General features: G+C 44.4%; 1 protein-coding gene across 1 annotated transcript in view; it reads left to right on the top strand.

The window, feature by feature from the left end:
• Window positions 1-2757: 2757 nt before the first annotated feature.
• LOC310824063 (putative ATP-dependent RNA helicase ddx6) overlaps window positions 2758-11170 on the top strand; it is a gene marked incomplete at both ends in the record, with an annotated part of 37301 nt that continues 28888 nt past the window's right edge. Inside the window, one exon of the mRNA XM_083696949.1 lies at window positions 2758-2778. Within this exon, the coding sequence (XP_083553075.1) occupies window positions 2758-2778 (21 nt within the window). The remainder of the gene's footprint in view (window positions 2779-11170) is intronic.

The raw sequence follows: 11170 nt of genomic DNA, 5'->3' as shown, positions 1-11170 counted from the left end.
CATGACATACATGTTCTTTACAAGTGTATGTAAACTTCTGACCACAACTGTATAAATATAACATTATAAAATACAATCAAGAAAAACAAACACATTTTTCAACAAGGAGGTCCTCAATCAAAGCTTTAAACTGCCCGAGCGGCACTAGAACAACCAACTGAAATGTTCTCTGCAAGATTGTTCCAGCAGTGAGATGCACCACAACTAAAACCGGATTTACCCAATTCAGTGGAGACCCGAGGAACCTCAAGAGTTAACCAACTCTGAGAACAAGTTAGGTAAGTAATTGATGTTCTTGAATTTCAATAATGAGGTTAGGTAAGCCGGGAATTTACGCAGTTGGGTTTTATACACAAAAAGGGAATAATGAAGAGATCTACGGGACTTTAACAAGGTCCAGCCAACCTTTTGATAAAGTATGCAATGATGAGTATTAAAACGATCACCTGTGATAAAGAGAAGGGGGCGCTATGGTAGATGGCATCCAAAGTTTTAAGAGTAGTGGCATCACCATAATCAAGCACTGGCATGAAGGTTGATTGCACAAGCCGCTTTCTGCTGTTCAGGGAAAGGCAAGATCTATTCCTATAAAAGAAGCCCACCTTAAATCTTTCTCTGTATGTTTTCCGAACGTCAAGTCTTTGTCAAAGCAAATGCCCAGGTATTTATAAGTGGGGACACGCTCAATGGGTGCACCAACCAAAGTACATATGCATAAATCAGATAAATGTTTCTGTGATTTGGTAAATAACATATTTTGTTTTTCCAGCATTAAGCACCAACCTCAGCCCAACAAATGCTCTCTGCAGGACAGCGAATGCGAACTTGGAAAGAGCTTGGTCAATCGTGGGGGCAATAGCACATACAACATGAACAACGTCATCGGCATATAGCTGCAGGTTACAATTATTTACAGATAATCCAATATTGTTGATGTAAATAGTAAGAAGAACCGGACGAAGAACCAGACGAAGAACCGATCAATGTGGAACACCCTTTCTCATGTCCAGAAAACCTGATTTAACACCATCAGTTAAGACACAGTGCGTTCTGTCCATTAAATAATTTTCTAACCATCTACATGATGCCTGATCCAGACCTATTTTAGACAACCTCTGAATGAGTAGTGTGATAGAAATATTATTCATAGAAATGTTTTTAGACAGAATACTGCTGTATTGCTTATAACAATGTACTAGGCCTGCCTGCCCTTATGGTAAGGCAGGTTGTGGAAATTAATGGTCGACCATATCGAATGCCTTGGAGAGGTCTATAAATAAGGCACAATGTTTTTTTTGGATCAAGGCAATTTAACACATCTAAGACAAGCGTAGCAGCTGAGACTGTGCTATGACCAGGTCTAAAGTCAGATTGGTGCACATTTATAATACAATGGGAAGATAAAAAGGTTCTTAGCTGGGAGTTGACCAGGGACTCTAATACTTTGGAAAGGCAAGATAGCTTGGATATTGGACAGTAGTTATCTAGGTTGGAGGGGTCACCACCTTTATGGAGAGGGTGTTACACAGGAACGTCTGTGGAACCAAATGACGGCACACAGAGAGGGTAGGGTTTAGCCCAAAGGCGTATTTAATAATAATAATAATAATAATATAGAGAGAGGGGTGGAGGAGAGAAGGATAATCCGAGGGGGTCGTCGGGGTCCGGTCTGGGGTCGATAGCGGGAGGTCCAGTGTTCGGGAGAGGGGAAAGGCGCCGTGGGGTAATCCGTGGGGAGTAGTCGGGGTTCGGTCCAGGGGTCGGTAGCAGGGAGGTCCAGTAGCGAAGAGGGGGTAGGGGCTAGGTCCGTGGATGGGTAGAGGAGCGGAATCCGAGGAAGACAAGGGTTTGTGTGGGTATAGTACGTTCTGGCACTGGAGTGATGACCGGGCAGGGTTCTTATAGGTGGGCGATTGGGAATGGGTCGCAGGTGTGCTGTCGACTGGGGGCTGGGCACTCCAACGATGATCGCCGTGGCCTCGAGGTGGTGCCAGAGGGTTGATTAGGGGGAGGGACCGTAACAGAGGGAGCAAATTAACTGCCTTCCCAACCTTGGGGATAGCACCTGAGATAAGTCAGATAAAAAATTTGTGTCAATGACTCCTCAATCAGGGGGGCCCGAAAGCAGCAATACACCTGGATCAAGCAGATCAGCCCCAATGCAGGGCATCTAGTACATTACAAGTAGGAAATTGTTCAAATGAAAACAAAGATTCACTCGTAGTTGACTGATCTCCCCTCGAGCCAACTGGGGGCTAGGAGATGGAAGCACAGTCGACCGTCTGACCAGGGTCAGCCAAACCACCATTTCTCTTCAATAAAAAGCCTGCCGAGATGATAAAATGCTGATTACGGCATTAGTTAATCTCAATTTTCTCTGTAATGAGGCCAGAGTCTGACAAAACATCTTTAGGTCGGGAGGAAGAGGAATTTCCACTCTTCAGGGCGTTAATTGTTATCCAAGATTTTGTTGGATCACCAGCAGAATCCGAGATAGCACTTTGGAAGGAGATTGATATAGCTTTCTTAGTTGATGAGGTGCATCTATTTCTCAGTTTTCTGAAAACCTGCCAATCAGCTACTGAGTCTGTTTTTCTAGCTGTGGCCCAGGCCTGGTTTCTCAACAAAAGGAGATCTGAAAGTTCTTTGGAATACCAAGGATTTATTTGTATTTTTATTAAAGGTGTTTAAAGGGGGCATGTTTGTCTGCCAGAGATGTAAACATAGATGATATCACGAATCAGAGACCGAACCCAAATGCCGACCAGGGACAAGCAGGTAAGTCAAGTAAGACAAGCAGGTAACAGGCCAGTTTGATATCGTTTGACCCAACCACAACAGTTTTTGTCATTCAATAGGATTTAAATCTTGAGATTGGATTGGCCAGTCAACAACTTTCCACTTTTTGGCCCTGAAAAACTCCCTAGTTGCTATGGCAGTATGTTTCGGGTCATTGTCTTACTGTATGATGAAGGGCCGTCCAATGAATTTGGAGGCATTTGCCTGTACTTGGGCTAACAAGATGTCTCCGTACACTTCAGAATTGAGCCAGTTCCAGTGGAAGCCATACATGCTCAAGCCATAACACCCCGTCCACCATATTTCACAGATGAGGTGGTATGCTGTGGATATTGGGCAGTTCCTTTTTTTCTCCACACTTCACTCTTACCATCACTCTGGTACATAATAATCTTTGTCTCATCTGTCCACAAGACCTTTTTCCAGAACTCTGCAGGCTCTTTTAGGTACTTTTTAGCAAACCGTAACCTGGCCATCCTGTTTTTGTGGCTAACTAGTGGTAGTGTAGTCTCTGTAGTTCTGCTGGTAAAGTCTTCTGCGAATGGTAATCTCTGACACATTCATGCCTATCTCCTGGAGAGTGTTACTGATCTGTGGGACAGTTGTTTTGGGGTGTTTCTTAATCATGGTGAGCATTCTTCGGTCATCCTCTGTAGAAGTCTTCCTTGGCCTACCATGCCATTTACGATTTCTGAGCTCACCAGTGTTTTCTTTCTTTTTAATGATGTTCCAAACTGTTGATTTTGGTAGGTTTAAGGTTTTGGCTATGTTTCTGAGATTTTTTTCAGATATTTCCCTGACTTTCATTGACATATTTTTGGTCTTCATATTGACAGACACCAATAGCAGGCTCCAAAGGCAAACGCAAAGCCGAGAATCAATACTAGACATTGAGAACTCTCTTATGACTGCACAAATGATGTAATGGAACATATCTGACAAACCAGAAACACCTGTCAAGTCAATTGTCCCATCACTTTTGGGTACCCTGAAATAGGGGGACTATGCATAAAAAGTGTTGTAATGTACACAAATACCATCAAATAAAAGCAGAGAATCTCTACTTTAACCTCATAGTAATTGTTTGATTTCAAAATGTATGGAGTGTAGAGCCAAAAGAAGAAAAAATGCTTCACTGTCCCATTACTTACGCAGGGATCTGTATGTGTATATATATATGTATATATACACATACAGTATATATATATATATATATATATATTGTATATACTGTATGTGTATACATACAGTATACAGACCCCTTCACTTTTTCTCGACATTTTGTTGTGTTATTTTAATGGATGTCATTTTAAAATGGATTAAATTAAAAGAATTTGCCATCAATCCACACACAATACCCCAGAATGACAAAGCGTCGTATGATGGACTCAATTTAACTTATTGAGTGAATTGTTGATGACATTTTTGCATTTTAGCTAATTTTAAGAGTGTCATAGCAAAGGTCTGAATATTTATGTGCATGAGGTTTTTCTGTATTTCAATTTTAATCAATTTACTGAAATTTCTAAAAACCTGTTTTCACTTTGTCATTCTGGGGTATTGTGTGTGGATTGATGGCAAATTCTTTTAATTTAATCCATTTTAAATTGAGTTTATAACACAACAAAATGTGGAAAAAGTGAAGGGGTCTAAATACTTTCCGAAGGCACTAATATATATATATATATATATATATATATATATATATATATATAGTTGCTGTAAACAATTTGTGATTGTTCTGTATAACTGTGTTTTAATAAAGTCTCCAAATTAATAATACTGAAAAATCTGAATGTGGTGATGGTCTTATTTACACTAGACTTTTTAGATATTCTAAAAGCACAGACTCATTTACATTTACGGCATTTAGCAGACGCCTTTGTCCAAAGCAACTTGCAACAAATACATTTGTTTAAGTAAGTGAATCATCTATCCATCAGTCATCATAAAGAAAAAGTAATCAATGCCAGGGGCCATTGGCAGTCACAATGCCAGAAGAAGGAATTTATTTATTTTTTTATTTATTTTTTGGATAGCAGACGGGTCAAGAGTTGGTTTCTTGAGAAGAGGCTTGACAGATCCTGTGGATAGAGAGGAATTGAATAAGGTGGTAAGGAACGGAAGGAGGACGTTAGAGATGGACTGGAGAAAGGGGGAGGGGATAGGATCAAGGGGGCAGGTGGTTGCCCGCTTGGATGTGACCAGCTTTAGAACATCCTCAGGGGAGAGGGGGGAGAAATCTGATAATCCAGAGACTGGGTGTTGCACAGTGGGTTTGGGAGGAGAGGTAGCATTGTTGGTGCGAGGCAGAGGGAAGGAGCTGCTAATGTCATCAACCTTCTTTTCAAAATAGGTGACAAAGTCATCGGCAGACAGAGAGGAGGGAGGAGGGGGAGGAGGAGGGTTGAGGAGTGAGGAAAATGTGGAGAACAGTTTCCTTGGGTCAGAGACAGAGGATTGAATTTTGGAATGGTAGTATAAGGCTTTAGCAGCTGATGCAGATCATCTAGATCATCAGGGGTCTAGATAATCAGGAAGGCCAGATTTTCTCCATTTCCTCTCTGCTGCCCGGAGCCCTATTCTACAAGCTTGCAGGGTTTCAGACAGCCAGGGAGCGCGTAGAGAGGATTGTGCCGGCCTTGAGATCTGTGGACAGAGAGAGTCGAAGGATGAGGAAAGAGAGGACAGGAAGGGTGGAGGAAGCTGCGTCAATGGATAGAAGAGAGAAGGATTCAACAGAGGGTAGGGCGGATAAGACAGAGGAAGAAAGAGTGGTGAGTGAGAGGGTGCGCAGGCCGCGACAAGAGGACACAGTGTGGGTAGAGACTGGTTGGGAGGGTGAGCATTTGAGAGGGAGGGAGAAGGATACGAAATGATGGTCCGAAACCGGAAGAGGGGTAACAGTAAGGTTGAAGGTATGGGAGGATCTGGTGAAGACAAGGTCGAGCTGATTGCCCGCCTTATGAGTCGGAGGAGAGTGGGACAGGGTAAGGCCGAAGGAGGAGAGAAGGTCAAGCGCTCCAGACGAGTGAAGCTTCTCCGGAGCCCTCACCACTGGGGTCCCCCAGGGCCCTTATTGTTCTCCCTCTATACCAAATCTCTTGGCTCTGTAATTTCTTCACATGGTTTCTCCTACCACACCTACGCAGACGACACTCAACTTTTTCTCTCTTTCCCCCCTTCTTACTCACAGGTGGCAACACGTGTTTCGGCATGTCTTGCAGACATTTCTGCTTGGATGTCAGCCCACCACCTCAAGCTCAACCTTGACAAGACTGAGCTGCTCTTCCTCCCAGGGAAAGCCTGCCCTCTCCAAGACTTCTCCATCACAGTAGAAAACTCTACTGTGACCTCCTCCCATACAGCCAAGAATCTTGGGGTGATCCTTGACAACCACTTATCCTGTGTGGCGAACATCACAGCGACAGCACACTTCTGTAGATTCTTCCTCCACAACATCAGAAGGATACGTCCATTCCTCACCAGAGAAGCAGCACAACTTTTGGTCCCAACACTTGTAATCTCTCGCCTTGACTACTGCAATGCACTCTTGGCCGGACTCTCCGCCTCCTCCATCAGGCCTCTGCAGCTCATCCAGAACGCTGCTGCTTGTCTGGTGTTCAATCTCTTCAAATTCTCCCATGTCACGCCCCTCCTCCGCACCCTCCACTGGCTCCCGGTAGCAGCTCGCATCAAATTCAAGACCCTGGTGCTTTCCTACCGGGCGGCAAAGGGAACAGCCCCTCCCTACTTGCAAGCAATGGTTAGCCCCCAAACCCCTGCAAGATAACTCCGCTCGTCCACCTCGGCTGCCCGCCTGACACCGCCGCCTCTACATGGATGCAGTGGCCGCGCTACTTGGTCACGGCTTTTCACTGTCCTGGCACCCCGCTGGTGGAATGAGCTTCCCACTACTGTCAGGACTGCAGAGTCACTTCCGATCGTCCGCCGTAGATTGAAAACCCATCTCTTCAGGCTACATCTTAACAGTCCCTCCTAAAGACCGCTTCACCCTCACTACCCCCTCATACTAACCCTAACCCCAACCCTGAGACCTCTTCACCCTTGCTACCCCCCTGTACAAGTTATCTCCTGCTAATAAAATACATTTAAAAAAAATAGCCTACTGGCATTACGACTGCCAATGGCCCCTGGTGTGAGCATTGATTACTTTGTGTTATGATGACTGTTGGATAGATGATTCACTTACTTAAACAAATGTATTGTTGTAAGTCGCTTTGGATAAAGGCGTCTGCTAAATGCCATCAATGTAAAATGTGTTGAATGCAGCGGACAGGTCTAGAAGAATGAGAACAGAGGAGAGGGAGGAAGCTCGAGCAGAGTGGAGGCCTCCGTGACAGCAAGGAGAGCAGTCTCAGTAGAGTGCCCAGCCTTAAAAGCCGGATTGGTGAGGGTCAGGGAGGTTGTTCTGAAGGAGGTAGTGAGACAGTTGGTTTGAGACAGCACGTTCAAGGGTTTTAGATAAGAAGGAGAAAAGGGATTCCGTAGTTATGGACAGCAGACGGATCAAGAGTTGGTTTCTTGAGAAGAGGCTTGACTCTGGCTGTCTTGAAGGCCGCTGGAACAGATCCTGTGGATAGAGAGGAATTGATTAAGGTGGTAAGGAACGGAAGGAGGTCTTTGGAGATGGATTGGAGAAAGGGGGAGGGGATAGGATCGAGGGGGCAGGTGGTTGCCCGCTTGGATGTGACCAGTTTTAGAACATCATCAGGGGAGAGGGGGGGAAAATCTGATAAACTAGAGACCGGGTGTAGCGCAGTGGTTTTGGGAGGAGAGGTAGCAGTGTTGGTGAGAGGTAGAGGGAAAGAGCTGCTAATGTCATCAACCTTCTTTTCAAAGTCGGTGACAAAGTCATCCGCAGACAGGGAGGAGGGAGGAGGTGGGTTGAGGAGTGAGGAAAATGTGGAGAACAGTTTCCTTGGGTCAGAGGCAGAGGATTGAATTTTGGAATGGTAGTAAGAAGCTTTCACAGCTGATGCAGATGAGGTGTAGTTGAGGAGGAGAGAGAGATAAGGGTCTAGATCATCAGGAAGGCCAGTTTTTCTCCATTTCCTCTCAGCTGCCCGGAGCCCTATTCTATAAGCTTGTAGGGTTTCAGACAGCCAGGGAGCACGTGGAGAGGATCGTGCCGGCCTTGAGGTCTGTGGTCAGAGAGAGTCGAAGGATGAGGAAAGAGTGGACAGGAGGGTGGAGGAGGCTGCATCAGTGGATAGAAGGAAGAAGGATTCAACAGAGGGTAGGGGCGGATAAGACAGAGGAAGAGAGAGCGGTGAGTGAAAGGGTACGCAGGTTGCGACGAGAGGATACAGTCTGGGTAGAGACTGACTGGGAGGGGGAGGACTTGAGAGGAAGGCAGAAGGATTCAAAATGATGATCAGAAACCGGAAGAGGGGTAACAGTAAGGTTGGAGGTATGGGAGGATCTGGTGAAGACAAGGTCGAGCTGATTGCCCGCCTTATGAGACAGAGGAGAGTGGGACAGGGTAAGGCCGAAGGAGGAGAGAAGGTCAAGTATTCCAGATGAGTGAAGCTTCTCCGACTGGATGTTGAAGTCACCCAGTAGTGTGGAAGAAGCTGAGAAGGACATCCATCTCGTCTAAGAAGTGGTCAAGCTGACCTGGTGGACGATAGATAACAACAATGTGAAGTTTGACAGGGGAGGTGACAGAAACAGCATGGAATTTGAAGGTGGACATGGACAGGTGTGACAGGGGAAGGACATTATGTGACCACTTAGGTTCGGAGTCCTGTTCCTCCCCCTCGACCAGAGAGTCTAGGGGAATGAGAAAAGGAGTAGGCATCAGAGAGGGTTGCCGGAGTAGCTGTGTTCTCCGGTGTAGTCCTCTGTGAGAGCAAGGACGTGGAGGGACATGAAGCAGGCATTGGCTAAGATAGCCTATGCTTTCCGGACCGCTGACTAGCAGTTCCAAAGTCCTCCCGCGACAGTGAGGTCGTGGTCAGTTGAGCATGGCGGGTAGACTAGATTAGATGGGTTGCGAGTGGGGGTGTAGCGTCTATGTGTCCTCCTGAGGGATGAAATAACAGGAATGGGGAGGAAGCACATTGTGATATTTGCCGGTATAGACATTGAGGGTTTGTGGGAAATACAAGATGTAGGTTGCACTCAGTACACTCAGAGTAGTGAAAAAATAAACTTACGGAAAGTAGTAGTAGTTTGATCTTCCTCTCAGGCCTTCCTCGATGGACTCCACAGATTGACTCCTTCGTCTTTGTGTCAGGAGGCTGTCGCTCTATGATCGTCACAATAGAAATGCAGATTCTGTGATTGCTGATGACTTGCAGGGTAGCAGCCCCTCCACCTGACGATCAGTTAACGACCAGACAGGTTTCACCACTCACTCATTCCCAAATGTATTCGTCCTGGTCCAAGGTGAGCAGGGGTTAAATGTCTTGCAGGATAGTGTCAGGCCCTCCCACTGGAGATTGACAGCAATTCACAGCAATTGGCTTCAAACAGCTGGCTTCCAATAGAAACTCGGTTCCTGAGCTTAAGGCAGGATAGCCACAGCAAAATACACAAGCTACCAACAGCACACTAACTTTAAACAAGATTAAACTAAGTTACTTAGACTGGAGAACAGGCTTCACCACTCACTCAATCCCAAATGTATTGGGATTCACACTTTGGATAAACAATGCCACAAATAGATAGGAGAGAACATATTACAAGCACATGTATTGTTTGCACGTTTAATTGTATTACCAATCATACTTCCATACATTATAAAAGGTGATGCACAAGCAGCTTGCTTTTAGCATTGATACTTGTATTGTTACACTATAAAAGACAAATTATCTTGTCAAAGGCATAAAATTACCAGTGTCTCAAATGAGGGTTCTACTGGTTGTGGTTGCCCCATCAGAGATGGAGTAGACACAGATAAACACGTCCACAGCCCCACCTAGCAAGTAACCGTATGAGGTAATTGCGGAAGCGCACCCCAACAAAAGTGTATTATAATAATTGACCAGGTTAAGCCTCAAAATTACTTTATGATCATTTAGCAGACAACACGGTTTTGATCACCGGTGTTAGATATATGTGTAATTTCTTCCGCAGCAACACAGTAGTTTTCAGTTTTGCAATGATATGAAATAAAGAGATCTGAAGGTTGACGTCTTTTGGAGAGGGTATTTTTTTTGATGTTACAAATAAATTATGTTTCAGGCTAGCAGGTTCTCTCTCTCTCTCTCTGAGTCTCATCTCCTAGAGAAACTATATAGACTTGCAGTGGAATTTGACTTTGGAGGCCACAGGTCCTAGTCCCCCTACTCCCTTTCCCTAGCACCTGGTGTTGTTTAGTCTCTGCATTGTGTTTTGAATTGATAGGTTGCTACTATGCCAAAGGAGAGGGACACATAGAATACTTGGACAATGCTAACACCGGTCGCTGTTCGAAGCCTTGTGATTTCTGCAATTAGAGTCATACTTATAATTGGGAGAGACATTTTCGACGTACATATAGCATGCCACGAAATTACTCTTAATTAAACTAGTTATTTGCATATTGATTCCCAACTAAAATAGATATTCAAACAGTCTACTGTGATGATCTCGTTAAGGCTATAACATTTAAGGATATTCTGACTTATACACCTGAGGCTCATTATATTCAGCTAGTTATGCAAGTAGGAAGCCAATACATATTGAGTCAGATGGAACTTGAATAAACTGACTGTCATTGATTCCCTGATTAATATATGAAATCTGTAACGTCTGCAACGTTGTGTTCCCTAAATTGTGGGATATTCCCAGTCAATCACTAAATGGATGTCTGTGCGACAAGCTAACAGATAACATGTTTTTCTTCACAGGTAATATTTTGAAACCCATGTGCGGATGCCATACGTTTCAGTGTTATGCTTTCCAGATGTTACTCAAAGCCAGACCAGTGGCCAAGTAACACAGAGAAGCAATTACTGTCAGTCTATTAAATATGCATAGTGCATTTGGTAATTCAAGTTTATCTACAGGAGTAGGTGTATTGACACTGCCGTTTATCTTTTTTTTCAGGGTTTCCCTGAGTCTTTCATTAAGTGGCTTTAGACCGCACATGCATGGGGCATATTCTGTTTCAAGATTGTTATATTGTTCAGCATATTACAGATTTTGACACCTGTTAAAATGTGATCTATTTTGCAAGCTTTCATATTCATAAAGTTTACTCATCTTTGAGTTATTGCTTTGTTTATTCTGGCCTGCAGACATTAAATTCTGTTGCAGCTTGTTATCTGTCTCTTCAGACAGATCAGTGGTGACCCTGTGTCACTGCAGCTATATTTGACCATGTTTCACAGATGCAACGGGTGTGAATAGGGTGATGGCT

The sequence above is a fragment of the Argentina silus genome (genome assembly GCF_951799395.1).
Source record: "Argentina silus genome assembly, chromosome: Y".
Lineage (NCBI taxonomy): Eukaryota > Metazoa > Chordata > Actinopteri > Argentiniformes > Argentinidae > Argentina > Argentina silus.
This window is presented reverse-complemented; position numbering and strand designations above follow the sequence as displayed.